Source organism: Euprymna scolopes, chromosome 11, assembly GCF_053919585.1.
Source record: "Euprymna scolopes isolate OS-2025 chromosome 11, ASM5391958v1, whole genome shotgun sequence".
In the NCBI taxonomy this organism is placed as follows: domain Eukaryota; kingdom Metazoa; phylum Mollusca; class Cephalopoda; order Sepiida; family Sepiolidae; genus Euprymna; species Euprymna scolopes.
The window spans coordinates 138634979-138656707 of NC_136492.1; the positions used below are offsets into that span (position 1 = coordinate 138634979).

At 25.9% G+C, this 21729-nt stretch overlaps 1 protein-coding gene across 1 annotated transcript in view; it reads right to left on the reverse strand.

Moving 5' to 3' along the window:
- Positions 1-969: 969 nt before the first annotated feature.
- LOC145288091 (cx9C motif-containing protein 4-like) overlaps positions 970-21729 on the reverse strand; it is a 57074-nt gene continuing 36314 nt past the window's right edge. The window contains exons 2-3 of the mRNA XM_080136146.1: positions 14028-14105; positions 970-1705 (exon numbers count right to left, since the gene is read on the reverse strand). Coding sequence (XP_079992272.1) covers positions 1578-1705; positions 14028-14094 — 195 coding nt within the window. The 5' untranslated portion in view covers positions 14095-14105 and the 3' untranslated portion in view covers positions 970-1577. The remainder of the gene's footprint in view (positions 1706-14027; positions 14106-21729) is intronic.

Sequence of the window (21729 nt, forward strand, 5' to 3'; positions counted from 1 at the left end):
TTGTGAATTTTAATTTTATCAAGATGAAATTCGCCATGGAATTGTAAAATGGAAAAATAATTAAGGATTTGTTCTCATATTTTTATAAATGCATTTCATATTGGATTCATTTTAGCAGAAAATCATAATTTACAGAAAAATTTTTTTAAAAAGTACTTGCTATATCACTTAAAAGAATGTGTTATATCATTTTAAAAATATTTATATCATTTAAAAACAAGTGATATCATTTTTTTAATCGTTATACCTTTTTGAAAAATTATATCATTTAAAAATAAGTGATATCATCTTTTTTAATTCTTATATAATTTAAAAATATTATATCATTTAAAAACAAGTGATATCATTTTTTTAATCGTCATACCTTTTTAAAAAATGATATCATTTAAAAATAAGTGATATCATTTTTTTTAATTGTTATATAATTTAAAAAAATTATATCATTTAAAAACAAGTGATATCATTTTTTTTTTAAATGTTATATAATTTAAAAAAATTATATCATTTAAAAACAAGTGATATCATTTTTTTAAAAAATGTTATATAATTTTTAAAAATTATATCATTTAAAAACAATTTTTAAAAATGTCATATAATTTAAAAGAATTATATCATTTAAAAACAAGTGATATATTTTTTTTAAATTGTTATATCATTAAAAAAAATTATATCATTTAAAAACAAGTGATATCATTTTTTTTAATTGTTATATCATTTAAAAAACTTGTTATATCATTTTAGAAAAATTCTTTTATCATTTAAAAAATTGTTACATCATTTAAAAAAAATTATATCATTTAAAAACAACTAATATTATTTTTTTAAATTGTTATATCATTTAAAAACTTCAAAAAATATTATTTACTGTTGATGATTTATTTAAAAATAAATACAAGTTCAGAAACTTTATAAGTTCTAATCGTAAAAATAATTCAAACAAAATTTTCTACAATGAATAAATAAAATGAGTTATAGTTAATATAAGCTTTTATTGTCCACAAAAATTTTATCAAAATTGAACCATGGTTCAAACCTTAGTTATCGCCATACATTAACTTTCAATCAACTTATACAAGTTAAACAGAAATTAAAATTATACATCAGTATTTTTATGTTTCTTGTATGACTTTATACATAATTTGTTTTATTGTATTTTTCACTGCAAACTACCACCACCACCCTCATATTTGCCGGCCTTTCCTCACAAGGGTTGGATGTAACACAAGGTCTAGCTTAATGTGAAACATGTCAATTATTGAACGCATTTTACTTCTTATGGCCATTAATGAATGGCAGAGTAACAAGCTCTTAATTAGCAATCATCCGAGGAGGATGAGGAACATAAAAACTGCATTTTTATTCACCATACGAATTAGGAAAAAGAAGGGAGATATTTCCATAGTTCACAAATATTTTCCACCTTGGAAAAAGTAATTTCGAAAAATACCGCAGGGAAAATTATTTGTAAAAAAATTTTCATGATGATGATTAGGTTGGCAAGCATCGTTAGCAAATTAAAAAAAAAAATAGATAATCTCTTGTATCATATGAAAGCTATCTTTAATGATGCAAACTTGTCAAGACTTGGACGTTGTCGTTTGGGGTTTAAAACCAGCACAGCAGGAAGATTCAGCTTGATATTTCTCACAACATTTTCTCATTGCTTGTAGTACATGTTCACATCTAGCTTCTTTGTAATTATTTGCTGAAAAAAAGATGGAGAAAAAAAATTCATTACAAGCAAAAATATTAAAGGTTTAAAGTTTTAACATTAACCTAATTATCCTATTTTTTTTTTCTTTTTACATAGGCATCACCACATTATCAAGGCCAAGAGGCCACTCAAGGATAAGAGTTAAAGAGTGTACAGTAGAAATTGGACAATATAGTAATCATTAGTAATGAAAATTTGGTAAATTTGATAACTTATATGAAACGGCTCATCAAGAACTTGTTTACGTTAGACTTGAACACAACCATATTGTAGTCAGCCGGAAAGCAGGAAAACGGAAGACAATTCCACAGGCGTGCAGTTCTAAGACAGAAGCTTTGTTCATGGAATCTACGTTTAGGTTTAGGCACAGATAAAGAGTGGGGGGAATTATTGATAGTGTTTACAGCTAAACGAGTGTTTCTTGTGAAAGTTTGGCGAGGGGGGACCATAGATTGAAGCTCAGTCGAACACTTTCCATGAAAATAACGATACATCAGAGACAAAATCGCAACATCTCTTCTGTGAGATAGAGGTTGCAAGGAAGAGAAAAGGACATCTCCTACGAGGCTACGAAGTCTATTTTGAACTCTATCAAGACAGGACAAGTCCTTTCTAGCAGCTCCTGCCCAGATGTGGCAACAGTATTCCATCCTTGGACGTACTTGGCTCTTATATAGATAGAGAATAGCATCAGCAGTGAGATATCTACCGGATCGATAGAAAGATCCCACCATTTTTCCAGCGGCCTTGGCAACAGATTTGATGTACGTGTTCCATTTAAGATCAGGAGTAATGGTCAAGCCAAGAAGCTTGTCAAAACTTGAGGCCTCCTGAAGACGAGAGCCATTCATTTCAATTGATGCCAGATGTGAATCAGAATGTTGATGATGTAAAGAGAGAAGCTTGGTTTTAGATGCATTAAAAGTAACCAGCCACTCCTTACCCCATTGTACTACGTGCTCAAGATCAGAGGAGAGAGAATTGGAGATAACTTGGTCGTTTACTGTCTTAGATGTGCTACCATAAATGGTAGTGTCGTCAGCATAAATGTCTAGAAATGATGTAAGGATGTGATTTGGAAGATCATTAATGTAGATCAGGAAAAGAGTTGGGCCCAGGATGAACCCCTGAGGGACACCGGCATTAATACTGTGAGCTTCTGATTTTTGCCCCTCAACTACTACTCTTATGAACCTATGAGAAAGAAATGATTTAATAATTGAGAAGACATTTCCAGCAATACCATAGCTAGAGATCTTATGAAGTAAACCTTTATGCCATACCCTATCAAAGGCCTTAGATATGTCAAGAGCAATTGCCCTAGAAAGGTTGCCTCCGTCGAGAGATTTGCTAATCCTATGAGATATAACTGTAAGCACATCTGCTGTAGATCTAGCAGAACGGAAACCATATTGAGTGTCACTAAGAAGGTTATTTTTGTTGAGATGGTTGATTACTTCTAATGTATATTGGTCGTTTGTTCATAACGAAAATTGTCACTTATAATTTATATAATTAATTACATTCTCTGTTTAAGTTTGTAATGCAATTGTTTCAAAAACAGCTAATTTATATAATTTTTTTCTATCTTAAATCTTTATTTGTTCAGAGAAAATAAATGAAAAAAATTATATTTACATTGATGTTTTATTTTCAAATTGTTTGTATCGTTTACTTTTGAGCTGTAAACCATTTTAGCTTTAGAAGCAAAGAAAAGAGTTTCCCATTGGATAAAAAATCCGTCAAAGTCTGAAGAGCAAACTTTCTTCTCGTGTGAAGAACGAAAAATATGTGCAGAATTCTAAAATATCCAATGTTTTATGGAATAATTATGGTTTCTGATTGGTCGATAGCAGAGTGTCTTTTTATTTGATTGGTCAGTTCCTACCACTCGGGTTTATGAATAGAACCTTCCAATTTTTTTTTAATCATACACTTCTTTATTATACTGCAATATTTCAAAGAACGAATATTAATTTCTTCTACATTTTTATTTTATGATCTTGAATGTTCAGGTTACTGATCTCGTTCCCTTTCACCTTTTTTTAATTCTGCATCCAAAACAAATAAGCAAATAAAAAACCTGATTTATCTTAAGTGAATTTGAGAATATATTTTTTATTAAATCATAAATCTTTTGGAAGTTATTGATGGTTATAACGTCAAGAAACAATCAAATAAAAATAAATTTGGTTTTTAAACAAAATTCAGATTGGAAGACGAATTCAATTAAAAAAAAAAAAAACACAAACAAACATGCTTTTCTTTAACATACATCTGGCAAGCGAAACAATCAGTTTTATTTACATTGTAGAAATGAGGTATAGGTAGGTTGCTCCCTACAACAACAATAACAACAACAAAGAAACTAAGGCAAGCAACTCCAAATCCTTACCTGATAGAAAAATAAGACCATTACGAAATATGATGCAAGGAGGATAACTCTTGGTAGATCGACAGCATTGATAATTTCATTATTCCTACTTAAGTACTGTTGGCCTTTTGGTCAAAATCAAAATTTTGAATGTATTTTTTAACATGAATAAAAGATTTAATATCTCAAAGTGTAGTATCTGTTCTTCAGATGCTGCACTTCAATTTCTTGTTCTCTGTCGGTGGAGGAGAAATCCTTCACGACTGAGACAATTTTTATTTTTGTACCTTTTCTCCACGTTAAAAAACGACCCTGGTGTCTAACTCTGTCCTGTGGGGAGGCATAGTAAATAGGTACTTAAGTACTGTTATACTTTTGTATCAATTTTCTAACACAATTCTCTGAGCTTCGCAAATTATGTGCTCACAAGTCCTTTTGTCAGCACATCAGCTATCATATTTTTGTTCTTGCAGTATTCTAGTTTAATAGTCTCCATTTCCACTTGTTCTCGAATGTAATGAAACTTAATCTCAAAATGTTTGGCTCGCCCATAATATTGTGGCGTTTTTGCCATACGTATTGTTGATTATCTTAACTGAACCTCGTTTTAAATCACCTTGAAGATGCTGCATCCATACTGCCTCCTGTGATGCAATGTTGATAGTGCATAACAAGTTTGTTCCTTATTTCTCCAGCTAACAGCCACTGCACTTAATTTGATCAGGTTATATATGAGGTTGACCTCCGATCATCTAAATCACCAACCCAGTCTGCATGATTGCTTTCTCTTTGCCATGTAATAAACCCCAACGCTTGAGCACCACTTAGGTAACACAAGATATGTTTTACAGACATTTAGTGTCCCATTTTAGGTTGGGAACAAAATTTTACATTTCCAACTGCTGATTATTACAACTCTTGATTAAGCAGCTTGCTTTTTTCAGTGGCTTTGCTCCAGAAACATTTAATCTTTCAAAACTTCTGCTGTGTATGCCGATTGTCCAATCCATGTTTTCTCTAATTCAGGATAAGTAATCTTGACACCCAATAAGAAATGTAGTTTGCCCATGTTTTGGATGTTGAAACTTTTCGATATTGTTTTAACAAATTTTTTTACATGTCAGAGACTTGCTTGCTAGAATGATATCGTCAGCATAAAAAGAAGCTTAAAAGATTTCTCCTTTTGAAGATTGTATCTAGATGCAAGGAGCATTTTCTCTAGCTATTTGAAATGCATCTTTTTAAGCTGACAATCCAATGCTTAATTCCAACACCTTGGTGATTGTTTCAAAGCATGGATGCTTTGCTTCAGTTTACAGACAAGATGTTCCTTGCCTTTAACTTTAAATGCTTCTGGATGCTGCATATGATTTCTTCAACTCATTATTTAAAAATGCAGTGGTTTTGTCTAATTAGTGTATCAACAGGTTTTGTCTAATTAATGTATCAACAGGTGTTGTCTAATTAATGTATCAACAGGTGTTGTCTAATTAATGTGTCAGCAGGTTTTGTCTAATTCATGTGTCAATAGGTTTTGTGTAATTAATGTGTCAACAGGTTTTGTCTAATTAATCTATCAACAGGTTTTGTCTAATTAATGTGTCAACAGATTTTGTCTAATTAATGTATCAACAGGTTTTGTCTAATTAATGTGTCAACAGGTTTTGTCTAATTAATGTATCAAAAGTTTTTGTCTAATTAATGTGTCAACAGGTTTTGTCTAATTAATGTGTTAACAGGTTTTATCTAATTAATGTATCAACAGGTTTTGTCTAATTAATGTATCAACAGGTTTTGTCTAATTAATGTATCAACAGGTTTTGTCTAATTAATCTATCAACAGGTTTTGTCTAATTAATTATCAACAGGTTTTGTCTAATTAATGTATCAACAGGTTTTGTCTAATTAATGTATCAACAGGTTTTGTCTAATTAATCTATCAACAGGTTTTGTCTAATTAATTATCAACAGGTTTTGTCTAATTAATGTATCAACAGGTTTTGTCTAATTAATGTGTCAACAGGTTTTGTCTAATTAATGTATCAACAGGTTTTGTCTAATTAGTGTATCAACAGGTTTTGTCTAATTAATGTATCAACAGGTTTTGTCTAATTAATGTATCAACAGGTTTTGTCTAATTAATTTATCAACAGGTTTTGTCTAATTAATGTGTCAACAGGTCAAGCTGTGCTGCTAATGCAATAACAGTTCACATCAAATCTGATAACTGGGCAGAAATTTTTGTCATAGTAAATTCCATGCTTTTGGAGAAAACGTTCAGTTATCAGTTGATCTTAGTGGTGTTTCATGTCTCTGTCAGCATTATGCTTTCATTTAAGCACCCACTTGCTATAAATAGCTTTTCGTCGACTGGGCAATTCAGTAAGGTCCCATAATTTCTAATCATTGCTTTCATCCATTCATTTTTTTCAGGATTGAAAAGTGCTTCTTTCATTGTGAATGGGTCATTGGAATTATGAGTTGGTGTATAGGCTGCTTCTTATACTTCACTGTACTTTAAATATATATATGTTATAATATATATATGTTTAAATATATGTTCCCAATTTTTAAACCTGTAGCTAATATATATAGCTATTAACTTTTTTCTTTTTTTTTTTAACTTTTCTGACACATGAGTTGATCGGTTTTATTTAAATTAAAGATCTGAGGTACACGTAGTTACAGCAATAAAAAAAAAAAAAAAAAAAAAGAACTACGGGTAGACAACTCCAAATCTTTACGTCAGAAAAATACAAGAATTTCAAAATCTGATGCAAGGGGGATAACTCTTAATAGACTGACAGAACTGATTATTTCAACAGTCATATATGGTTTGACAATTACTCTGTTATTATTATCAGCATCACACTAATTTTTGACGCCCATAACAAAAAATACAAGTAAAAACTAGTAAAATGCAATTAATCCAATGTAATTTTTACTTTATATTGGAGAGGAAGGATTAGGGTTATAAACATTCTTTATTTACGTTCCAACCTTCCAGAAGTTGAATCCCATTTACAGGAGACTAAACCAGACCTATTATTCCTAAGTGAAACCGGCATTGGATCGACAATTACCCTAGATGATTTTGTAACTAAAGGATACTCTAACTTAACATCCAAATCTGACCCCCAAGATCGCCATGGGCATGGAATATGTGCCTACATTAAAGATGGCTTTCCATATGGTAGAGATATCTCCAGAGAGAACCTAATGTGGTTTCGGGTTGCATTTGCCCTCTATCGCCCCCACAAAAAGCAGAGCTACTATTTTTAAGAGCATAACTGAGATAATTCACCTCATCCTGTCTGCTCATCCTGCGGACAACATCTAGTTTTTAACATTGCAAAAAATGAAAATGCAACGATAGCTGTAAAGGAATTGTAAACAAAGTTAATAATAATTAATGATACAGAATGTAGTTTTTACGCAGCTATTAAGAGAATCGTTTCTGTATCATAATTTATGGCACTAAAACCAACGAAATAACGATATTTTCATTAGATGAAGACATTTAAAAAAAGAAACTGGGGCAACCTTTTTCTACGTTTTTTACGACTACTTTTTTTTAATTAAAAAGTAAATGTTCTTGTAAGGGTTTTAAAAAAATTACTCTTTAACATTGCGAAAATGCGACGAAAGAAAATTATAAGTTTTTTCAAACAAAATTTTTTAATAAAACAAGGATGAAAATATGAAAAAATGCTGTGGCGGCTTTTTTATTTGTTTTTTGTTTTTTGTTTTTTTTTTGTAACAAAACTTATAATATTAATAACACCAACATCTAGTTTTTAACATAAATAATGAATCGCAGTTTTTTTTCTTTTTTAATAAAAATTACAATTCCTCCACAACTATCGTTGCATTTTAATTTTTTGTAATGTTAAAAAGTAGATGTTGGCATCATTAATATTATAAGCTTTGTTACAAAAAAAAAAAAAAAAAGTCTTGTAGCTTTAAAAGTTTCATCCTTGTTTTATTAAAGAGTTTCATTCTTTGTGTTTTTAAGATTCAAGACTAACTTTTTAAAACCTTACTATAATATTTACTTTTTAATTAAAAAAAAAGTAGTCGTAAAAAAAATGTAGAAAAAAGTTGCTACAGCTTTTTTAAAAATATTTTCATCTCATGAAATATCATTGGTTTTAGCATTGTAAATTCTGATATGAAAACAGAAACGATTCTCTTAATGGTTGTGTAAAGACTACGTTTTGTACTAATGTTATCAACTTTGTTAGATTTTAAAGAATTTTTCGTAGCTTTCGTTTTTAATGTTTTAATTTAATAAAAAAATATTGCCAGATCGAGCGTCCTAAATTATGAGATGAAAAAATCAACGAATCGCTTAGTAAACGAGAGTTGTCTCCCTCTACACAATGACAAATCGTAAAACAGTGCCATTTTGTATTATTACTGTTATGACTTTGTTACATTAAAAAAAATCGTTGTAGCTTTCTTTTTTAAATGTTTTGATTTAAAAAAATATCATGTCCTAAATTATGAGATGAAAAAAATGAACGAATCTCTTAAATAATTCCGGAAATCTTTTGACATGACACAAGGTAAAAACTGTCAAATGTAAATAATAAATAATTTTAAAAATTTCATAAAACTAAAATAATTTTAATATATTTTTTTCAAACTTCTTTTTTTCCAAAATATTGAGAAAAATTGTATAAATCAGCAATGTTTGTGACCAAAAAATTAAATATATTTTTATTCCATTATTCCAGTATTTATGTGAAAAAATCTAAGATGTGAATACCCACTCCTCCCAAAAATTCTGATAATCGTTACGTCATCAGCTCGTCAACCCCAACCTCACCTTTCACCCTTGCTCGATACATCGAACAACCACTGAAGGCAAAATAATAATTAAATAAAAACAGTTTTGTTATGAAACCGTCTGTGTGTTTGATTGTCAAATGGCTGAAATAAGCTAGAGTGCATATATTTATTTAACAACAAGCATTTTCGTAGAAATGCAACAAATATGATTATACATACGTGAATGATAAACAAATAAATCGTTACAACGAGACAGACAATAAAACAACACACTACTGCACAGGTGGCTTCATATTTGTGATTTTGAAGATGCAGATCTTGAGTGTCTGCAGTTAACAGTAGATTGAAGGCAATAAACTAGTCGGATCCATTTACAATTAATCAAAATCTTTCTGTAACATTATGTGAATATTATCGGAAAATTTCCAACAACATCAAGCATCCGAGAAAATCAATTAAGCTAAAAGAAACTAAAATAAGCTTTTAAAAAAGCTAAAATACGCTTTAAAAAAAGCTAAAAAATATATATATATATATATAAATAAAATTATTCATCCGAGTTATCATCAACGTTTGACAAATAAAATTTAATTTCTCAACCATGATGGCTGATGCAATCAAAAGTCAATTTCTTACAAAACAAAACGAAGAAATGTGATTGTGATTTTTAGAGTTTTTCATCTTTTTGACACATTGTTATCCTCATCTTTCTGATTCATCGTTTTCATTGTGTGTGTGTGTGTTTTTTTTTGGGGGGGGGAGGGAATGTTCTTGTTTTTTTTTTTTAATAAATGATCGTCTCTGAAGAGAAACCTAGAAAACCAAAGACAATATTTTCGTTGTGACTTTTGAAACATGTATAGGGCAAAAAGGAAGAAAATGTAGACATTCACTGAAATAAAAAAAAAAAAAAAATAAAAATTATGATTGTGGATTGTTTTTTTCTTTGTATCCTTGGGATATATATATATATATATATATATATATATATATATATATATATATATATATTGAAGAAGCCCGCATAGGTCGGGCGAAACGTTGAGTATCCAGGTCCTTCCACCTCCATTTTATTTCATATCGTCGGATTTAATCCAGCTCAACAATCATATATATATGTATATATAACACTTGTTATGTATGTCATGTGGCACACATTGCAGTCATAAACAATCATCAGTTACCAAATAGTGAAGAGAGTGGTTCATGTTTTCCACAATCCCCAATCCACTTTTAAAAATTTCATATGCAGAGGCAGTCATGATCAAAGGAATTGCTACATTTACCGTGTAAGCATTTGCTAAGGCGACTTCCATATTAAGCTTTACTCAAGGGAAATAACTTTCATATTAACAGAATATTCCTTTATTATCCTGCTGTGCCAAAAACTATGCATAAATTCCATGAGCAAAATTTATTTCCTAGAACTGCCCATTTATGGAACACAATACTGCGGGGTTGCTTCCCTGCTGACTATAACATGGCCGTTTTCAAGTCTAACATCAACAAGTTTCTGTTGAGCCGTCCTCATAAATAAACAAACACTACCCAAGTTTTACCATTACTGATCATCGCGGTGTTGTCTCACTGACAACTGACACTCATTAATTCTTATCCTCGAGTGGTATTTGGGCTTTGATAAGTCGTGAATACTCTCTCTAGTAAAAGAAATTTCTATGTTAATATCATTATTGTAGCAAACAGCTGGTTTCTGACATTTCTAAAATGCTAAAAGTCACAATATTATGAAATTGTTGATTGGCATTTTATGTATTGCCTTCCACATTATTTTTACATGATAAAGTTGAAGATATAACGCATCAAGGTAATACTAAAACTCCTGTAATCTTGCTTGTTTGTTTACACATTGAGTCTTTTAAATGGTGGGAGGAAAAAAGTAATTGAGACGAGAAATGGAAGAGGAGAATAGAGAGGAAATTGTGGGAAAAAAACAAATACAAAGAGAAACAGTAGCAGCATAAGTGAAAAGTAGTAGGATAATATAAATGAATGACATAAATGAAGAAGAAAAGAAAAAATTTTTAATTAGAGAACATGATAAAAATTGTAATACACGGTTTAAAGTTAGAAGCAGCAGTATGCAATAGTTCTTATTCCTTACTGAGCAATATCAGGTAAGCATTCTTGTTTATTTATAAAAGTCATACAAACCTATAATATTGTGCGCTTTTCCAACTCTCTGCAACACTGGCGCCCAGTCTAATAACACTGAACCAATAATGGTGCCCAGTCTAATAACACTGAACCAATAATGGTGCCCAGTCTAATAACACTGAACCAATAATGGTGCCCAATCTAATAACACTGAACCAATAATGGTGCCCAGTCTAATAACACTGAACCAATAATGGTGCCCAGTCTAATAACACTGAACCAATAATGGCGCCCAGTCTAATAACACTGAACCAATAATGGCGCCCAGTCTAATAACACTGAACCAATAATGGTGCCCAGTCTAATAACACTGAACCAATAATGGTGCTCAGTCTAATAACACTCAACCAATAATGGTGCCCAGTCTAATAACACTGAACCAATAATGGTGCCCAGTCTAATAACACTGAACCAATAATGGTGCCCAGTCTAATAACACTGAACCAATAATGGTGCTCAGTCTAATAACACTCAACCAATAATGGTGCCCAGTCTAATAACACTGAACCAATAATGGTGCCCAGTCTAATAACACTGAACCAATAATGGTGCCCAATCTAATAACACTGAACCAATAATGGTGCCCAGTCTAATAACACTGAACCAATAATGGTGCCCAGTCTAATAACACTGAACCAATAATGGCGCCCAGTCTAATAACACTGAACCAATAATGGCGCCCAGTCTAATAACACTGAACCAATAATGGTGCCCAATCTAATAACACTGAACCAATAATGGTGCCCAATCTAATAACACTGAACCAATAATGGTGCCCAGTCTAATAACACTGAACCAATAATGGTGCCCAGTCTAATAACACTGAACCAATAATGGTGCCCAGTCTAATAACACTGAACCAATAATGGCGCCCAGTCTAATAACACTGAACCAATAATGGTGCCCAGTCTAATAACACTGAACCAATAATGGTGCCCAGTCTAATAACACTGAACCAATAATGGTGCCCAGTCTAATAACACTGAACCAATAATGGTGCCCAGTCTAATAACACTGAACCAATAATGGTGCCCAATCTAATAACACTGAACCAATAATGGTGCCCAATCTAATAACACTGAACCAATAATGGTGCCCAGTCTAATAACACTGAACCAATAATGGTGCCCAGTCTAATAACACTGAACCAATAATGGCGCCCAGTCTAATAACACTGAACCAATAATGGCGCCCAGTCTAATAACACTGAACCAATAATGGTGCCCAGTCTAATAACACTGAACCAATAATGGTGCTCAGTCTAATAACACTCAACCAATAATGGTGCCCAGTCTAATAACACTGAACCAATAATGGTGCCCAGTCTAATAACACTGAACCAATAATGGTGCCCAGTCTAATAACACTGAACCAATAATGGTGCCCAGTCTAATAACACTCAACCAATAATGGTGCCCAGTCTAATAACACTGAACCAATAATGGTGCCCAGTCTAATAACACTGAACCAATAATGGCGCCCAGTCTAATAACACTGAACCAATAATGGTGCCCAGTCTAATAACCCTGAACCAATAATTGTGCCCAGTCTAATAACACTGAACCAATAATGGTGCCCAGTCTAATAACACTGAACCAATAATGGCGCCCAGTCTAATAACACTGAACCAATAATGGCGCCCAGTCTAATAACACTGAACCAATAATGGTGCCCAGTCTAATAACACTGAACCAATAATGGTGCCCAGTCTAATAACACTGAACCAACAATGGCATAAACATATGATCCCACTTTATGAATGATTTGAATTTCTTGTTCTACTGTCTCTTCTTGAACTCAGTTGCTTGGTTTCTAGTTTTAGATCAAATACATTTTATGAAGGTTCCAGCATCTTTTTTTGAAATCGAAATGAGAAATTTGAAAATGCATTAAGAAATGAGATCAGGATTTTTTTTTAAACTAGTGGAGGTGCCCGGCGTTGGCTGGATGGAGAGAGGTGGTATCCTAAGGATATTGAGCAACCCCTAAAATATAAAAACATGTTTCAACCAAAATAGCAGTGAATGCCCGTGCGACCGGAAAAAAGAAAAAAAATTAGCTGCAGCAAGATCAAATCTGTAACACCAAAGAGGAAAAGGAGGCGAAAAAAGCTAATGCGCTGTCACAGCCACAACAACTTATGACCTCATAACAGGTCGAAATAATGTTTTTTAAACGTACATTGAGATTGCTAGGCATATGGCTTGCAAAAATGTGGATGCAAAAAGTGACCTCTCCTTGCAAAAAATGGCACAGTTGTCCAGCATAGAATTAATCTTTTTGGCCAATTTTTAGATATTTTTCGTCTGAGAGATTGATCTTTCGATACCAATTTTATCACAATCCAATACATTTATCAAAAGATTATGGAAGACATACAAACACACACACATAAACACAAATAAACAAACAAAACACATTTTCCCTTTTATATAATAGATTAATGTTGCCTCAAGTGATGCAGAAACATTTTTTGTTTTTTTGCTTTTTTCATATTTCATTATCAAAATTCTGTGGCATTGCCGAAGATCAATGATTTATTCTGATCTTGTTAAATAAAACTTTTTTTAATATCTGATAGCCATAGTGGGACACACATATTAATATTAATTTTATTACAGTAGAAGTACATCGATATAATAAAAAAAAAATTGTTAATTCGTTTAATAACCATATAAAACAATACAGTATTTTTTTTTCAAATAAATCAATTATTTATTCATATTTTTGTTAATCCAATAATAATAGTCGATGCTAATACCTGTATTGTTCAAACCACTGTTGTTATATTAGACTGGGCTGGTGTTTATGAGAGATGAAAATTGTTATTTGTGGTATTCATAATTTTGAATATCTACTTTTAATACATAAATGCTTGTATGGAAAGAAGTTAATAAAATAAAGCAAATAAAAAAAACTTAAAAAGTACAACCGACGCATAAAAAAAAGATACCTTCATCCTCTTCTTACCTTGAAGACATGCTTGAATTTGGCACGCTTCTTTTTGACATGGATCAACTGGTTTTGATTTCGTCATGATTTGAATTTCTATAATTGAAAATTAAAAAAAACAATTATTTTAATATTTAATAATGACAATAGTTATGAAACAATAGCTTGTTTGTTTGTTTGTTTGTTCACAAAGTTCTCACAGGATGTTTTTTTATATACATTCCTATAACTATATATATTCTCTAATGATACTACCCAGGGTGTTTCAAAGAAATACACAGATGTAATATCCTGGGAAAATGCACATCAATATGACAAAAAAGGTTGATGGAACAAACCGAGTTATGTGTTCATCAACGTTTCATCTTTATTTTGAGACTTCCTCTGGATGAATGAAATTAAGAAAACAAAAATACCAGCACAAAATATTTGAAAATTTTCTTGCGATGCTGTTCGTGTTCTTCTGAAGCGTGATGCTGTTCCATTTCAGCAATGGAAAAAGACGTTGGAAAGTTTTTTGAAAAAAGGGAAGGGGGGAGGATTGTTAAAGACAGGGAGATTTTTAATAATGTCATATAGTCATTAATATATTTTTCACAGATATGACGCAGTTATTGTTCTTTCTGGAAAAATATGTCCACTAAAATTCAAATATAAGTGTGCAAAAGAAATGAAATGAGTTTGTTTTTCTATGTAATTAAATGATTGAGATTTTATGTATTAATTATTAAAGAATTGAGATTTTATGTATTAATTATTAAATGATTGAGATTTTATGTATTAATTATTAAATGATTGAGATTTTATGTATTAATTATTAAATGATTGAGATTTTATGTATTAATTATTAAAGGATTTAGATTTTATGTATTAATTATTAAATGATTGAGATTTTATGTATTAATTATTAAATGATTGAGATTTTGTGTATTAATAATAAAAGGACTGAGATTTTATGTATTAATTAATAAAGGATTGAGATTTTATGTATTAATTATTAAATTATTGAGATTTTATGTATTAATTATAAAAGGATTGAGATTTTATATATTAATTATTAAATGATTGAGATTTTATGTATTAATTATTAAATTATTGAGATTTTATGTATTAATTATTAAAGAATTGAGATTTTATGTATTAATTATTAAATGATTGAGATTTTATGTATTCATTATAAACTGATTGAGATTTTATGTATTAATTATTAAAGGATTGAGATTTTATGTATTAATTATTAAAAGATTGAGATTTTATGTATTAAATATTAAAGGATTGAGATTTTATGTATTAATTATTAAAGAATTCAGATTTTATGTATTAATTATTAAATGATTCAGATTTTATGTATTAATTATTAAAGGATTGAGATTTTATTTATTAATTATTAAAGGATTGAGATTTTATTTATTAATTATTAAAGGATTGAGATTTTATGTATTAATTATTAAAGGATTGAGATTTTATGTATTAATTATTAAATGATTGAGATTTTATGTATTAATTATTAAATGATTGAGATTTTATTTATTAATTATTAAAGGATTGAGATTTTATGTATTAATTATTAAAGGATTGAGATTTTATTTATTAATTATTAAAGGATTGAGATTTTATATATTAATTATTAAAGGATTGAGATTTTATGTATTAATTATTAAATGATTGAGATTTTATGTATTAATTATTAAAAGATTGAGATTTTATGTATTAATTATTAAATGATTCAGATTTTATGTATTAATTATTAAAGGATTGAGATTTTATATATTAATTATTAAATGATTTAGATTTTATGTATTAATTATTAAAGAATTGAGATTTTATGTATTAATTATTAAATGATTCAGATTTTATGTATTAATTATTAAAGATTGAGATTTTATATATTAATTATTAAATGATTTAGATTTTATGTATTAATTATTAAATGATTGAGATTTTATGTATTAATTATTAAAGGATTGAGATTTTATGTATTAATTATTAAATGATTCAGATTTTATGTATTAATTATTAAAGGATTGAGATTTTATGTATTAATTATTAAAGGATTGAGATTTTATGTATTAATTATTAAAGGATTGAGATTTTATGTATTAATTATTAAATGATTGAGATTTTATGTATTAATTATCAAATGATTGAGATTTTATGTATTAATTATTAAAGGATTTAGATTTTATGTATTAATTATTAAAGGATTGAGATTTTATGTATTAATTATTAAAGGATGGAGATTTTATGTATTAATTTATAAATGATTGAGATTTTATGTATTATTTATTAAAGGATTGAGATTTTATGTATTAATTATTAAATGATTGAGATTTTATGTATTAAATATTAAAGGATTGAGATTTTATGTATTAATTATTAAAGAATTGAGATTTTATGTATTAATTATTAAATGATTAAGATTTTATGTATTAATTATTAAAGTATGGAGATTTTATTTATTAATTATTAAAGGATTGAGATTTTATGTATTAATTATTAAAGGATTGAGATTTTATGTATTAATTATTAAAGGATTGAGATTTTATGTATTAATTATTAAAAGATTGAGATTTTATGTATTAAATATTAAAGGATTGAGATTTTATGTATTAATTATTAAATGATTGAGATTTTATGTATTAATTATTAAAGTATGGAGATTTTATGTATTAATTATTAAATGATTGAGATTTTATGTATTAATTATTAAATGATTGAGATTTTATGTATTAATTATTAAATGATTGAGATTTTATTTATTAATTATTAAAGGATTGAGATTTTATGTATTAATTATTAAGGAATTGAGATTTTATGTATTAATTATTAAATGATTCAGATTTTATGTATAAATTATTAAAGTATGGAGATTTTATGTATTAATTATTAAATGATTGAGATTTTATGTATTAATTATTAAATGATTGAGATTTTATGTATTAATTATTAAAGGATTGAGATTTTATGTATTAATTATTGAAAGATTGAGATTTTATTTATTAATTATTAAAGGATTGAGATTTTATGCATTAATTATAAAATGATTGAGATTTTATGTATTAATAATTAAAGGACTGAGATTTTATGTATTAATTAATAAATGATTGATATTTTATGTATTAATTATTAAATGATTGAGATTTTATGTATAAATTAATAAAGGATTAAGATTTTATGTATTAATTATTAAAGGATTGAGATTTTATGTATTAATTATTAAATGATTGAGATTTTATTTATTAATTATTAAAGGATTGATATTTTATGTATTAATTATTAAAGGATTGAGATTTTATGTATTAATTATTAAAGGATTAAGATTTTATGTATTAATTATTAAAGGATTGATATTTTATGAATTAATTATTAAAGGATTGAGATTTTATTTATTAATTATTAAAGGATTAAGATTTTATGTATTAATTATTAAATGATTGATATTTTATGTATTAATTATTAAAGGATTAAGATTTTATGTATTAATTATTAAATGATTGATATTTTATGTATTAATTATTAAAGGATTGAGATTTTATGTATTAATTATTAAAGGATTAAGATTTTATGTATTAATTATTAAAGGATTAAGATTTTATGTATTAATTATTAAAGGATTGAGATTTTATGCATTAATTATAAAATGATTGAGATTTTATTTATTAATTATTAAAGGATTAAGATTTTATGTATTAATTATTAAAGGATTTAGATTTTATGTATTAATTATTGAAAGATTGAGATTTTATGCATTAATTATAAAATGATTGAGATTTTATGTATTAATTATTAAAGGATTGAGATTTTATGTATTAATTATTAAAGGATTGAGATTTTATGCATTAATTATAAAATGATTGAGATTTTATTTATTAATTATTAAAGGATTAAGATTTTATGTATTAATTATTAAAGGATTGAGATTTTATGTATTAATTATTGAAAGATTGAGATTTTATTTATTAATTATTAAAGGATTGAGATTTTATGCATTAATTATAAAATGATTGAGATTTTATGCATTAATTATAAAATGATTGAGATTTTATGCATTAATTATAAAATGATTGAGATTTTATTTATTAATTATTAAAGGATTAAGATTTTATGTATTAATTATTAAATGATTGAGATTTTATGTATTAATTATTGAAAGATTGAGATTTTATTTATTAATTATTAAAGGATTGAGATTTTATGTATTAATTATTAAATGATTGAGATTTTATGTATTAATTATTGAAAGATTGAGATTTTATTTATTAATTATTAAAGGATTAAGATTTTATGTATTAATTATAAAATGATTGAGATTTTATGCATTAATTATAAAATGATTGAGATTTTATTTATTAATTATTAAAGGATTAAGATTTTATGTATTAATTATTAAATGATTGAGATTTTATGTATTAATTATTGAAAGATTGAGATTTTATGTATTAATTATTAAAGGATTGAGATTTTATGCATTAATTATAAAATGATTGAGATTTTATTTATTAATTATTAAAGGATTAAGATTTTATGTATTAATTATTAAATGATTGAGATTTTATGTATTAATTATTGAAAGATTGAGATTTTATTTATTAATTATTAAAGGATTAAGATTTTATGTATTAATTATAAAATGATTGAGATTTTATGCATTAATTATAAAATGATTGAGATTTTATGTATTAATTATTGAAAGATTGAGATTTTATTTATTAATTATTAAAGGATTGAGATTTTATGTATTAATTATTAAATGATTGAGATTTTATGCATTAATTATAAAATGATTGAGATTTTATTTATTAATTATTAAAGGATTAAGATTTTATGTATTAATTATTAAATGATTGAGATTTTATGTATTAATTATTAAAGGATTTAGATTTTATGTATTAATTATTAAATGATTGAGATTTTATGTATTAATTATTAAATGATTGAGATTTTGTGTATTAATAATAAAAGGACTGAGATTTTATGTATTAATTAATAAAGGATTGAGATTTTATGTATTAATTATTAAATTATTGAGATTTTATGTATTAATTATTAAAGGATTGAGATTTTATATATTAATTATTAAATGATTGAGATTTTATGTATTAATTATTAAATTATTGAGATTTTATGTATTAATTATTAAAGAATTGAGATTTTATGTATTAATTATTAAATGATTGAGATTTTATGTATTCATTATAAAATGATTGAGATTTTATGTATTAATTATTAAAGGATTGAGATTTTATGTATTAATTATTAAAAGATTGAGATTTTATGTATTAAATATTAAAGGATTGAGATTTTATGTATTAATTATTAAAGAATTCAGATTTTATGTATTAATTATTAAAGGATTGAGATTTTATTTATTAATTATTAAAGGATTGAGATTTTATGTATTAATTATTAAAGGATTGAGATTTTATGTATTAATTATTAAATGATTGAGATTTTATGTATTAATTATTAAATGATTGAGATTTTATTTATTAATTATTAAAGGATTGAGATTTTATGTATTAATTATTAAAGGATTGAGATTTTATTTATTAATTATTAAAGGATTGAGATTTTATATATTAATTATTAAATGATTGAGATTTTATGTATTAATTATTAAATGATTGAGATTTTATGTATTAATTATTAAATGATTGAGATTTTATGTATTAATTATTAAAGGATTGAGAATTTATGTATTAATTATTAAAGGATTGAGATTTTATGTATTAATTATTAAAGGATGGAGATTTTATGTATTAATTTATAAATGATTGAGATTTTATGTATTATTTATTAAAGGATTGAGATTTTATGTATTAATTATTAAATGATTGAGATTTTATGTATTAAATATTAAAGGATTGAGATTTTATGTATTAATTATTAAAGAATTGAGATTTTATGTATTAATTATTAAATGATTAAGATTTTATGTATTAATTATTAAAGTATGGAGATTTTATGTATTAATTATTAAATGATTGAGATTTTATGTATTAATTATTAAAGGATTGAGATTTTATTTATTAATTATTAAAGGATTGAGATTTTATGTATTAATTATTAAAGGATTGAGATTTTATGTATTAATTATTAAAGGATTGAGATTTTATGTATTAATTATTAAAAGATTGAGATTTTATGTATTAAATATTAAAGGATTGAGATTTTATGTATTAATTATTAAATGATTGAGATTTTATGTATTAATTATTAAAGTATGGAGATTTTATGTATAAATTATTAAATGATTGAGATTTTATGTATTAATTATTAAAGGATTGAGATTTTATGTATTAATTATTAAGGAATTGAGATTTTATGTATTAATTATTAAATGATTCAGATTTTATGTATAAATTATTAAAGTATGGAGATTTTATGTATTAATTATTAAATGATTGAGATTTTATGTATTAATTATTAAAGGATTGAGATTTTATGTATTAATTATTGAAAGATTGAGATTTTATTTATTAATTATTAAAGGATTGAGATTTTATGCATTAATTATAAAATGATTGAGATTTTATGTATTAATAATTAAAGGACTGAGATTTTATGTATTAATTAATAAAGGATTGATATTTTATGTATTAATTATTAAATTATTGAGATTTTATGTATAAATTAATAAAGGATTAAGATTTTATGTATTAATTATTAAAGGATTGAGATTTTATGTATTAATTATTAAATGATTGAGATTTTATGTATTAATTATTAAATGATTGAGATTTTATGTATTAATTATTAAATGATTGAGATTTTATGTATTAATTATTAAATGATTGAGATTTTATGTATTAATTATTAAATGATTGAGATTTTATTTATTAATTATTAAAGGATTGATATTTTATGTATTAATTATTAAATGATTGAGATTTTATGTATTAATTATTAAAGGATTGAGATTTTATGTATTAATTATTAAAGGATTGAGATTTTATGTATTAATATTTAAATGATTGAGATTTTATTTATTAATTATTAAAGGATTGAGATTTTATGTATTAATTATTAAATGATTGAGATTTTATGTATTAATTATTAAATGATTGAGATTTTATGTATTAATTATTAAATGATTGAGATTTTATTTATTAATTATTAAAGGATTGATATTTTATGTATTAATTATTAAATGATTGAGATTTTATGTATTAATTATTAAAGGATTGAGATTTTATGTATTAATTATTAAAGGATTGAGATTTTATGTATTAATTATTAAATGATTGAGATTTTATGTATTAATTATTGAAAGATTGAGATTTTATGTATTAATTATTAAAGGATTGAGATTTTATGTATTAATTATTAAAGGATTAAGATTTTATGTATTAATTATTAAATGATTGAGATTTTATGTATTAATTATTGAAAGATTGAGATTTTATTTATTAATTATTAAAGGATTGAGATTTTATGCATTAATTATAAAATGATTGAGATTTTATTTATTAATTATTAAAGGATTAAGATTTTATGTATTAATTATTAAATGATTGAGATTTTATGTATTAATTATTGAAAGATTGAGATTTTATTTATTAATTATTAAAGGATTGAGATTTTATGCATTAATTATAAAATGATTGAGATTTTATTTATTAATTATTAAAGGATTAAGATTTTATGTATTAATTATTAAATGATTGAGATTTTATGTATTAATTATTGAAAGATTGAGATTTTATGTATTAATTATTAC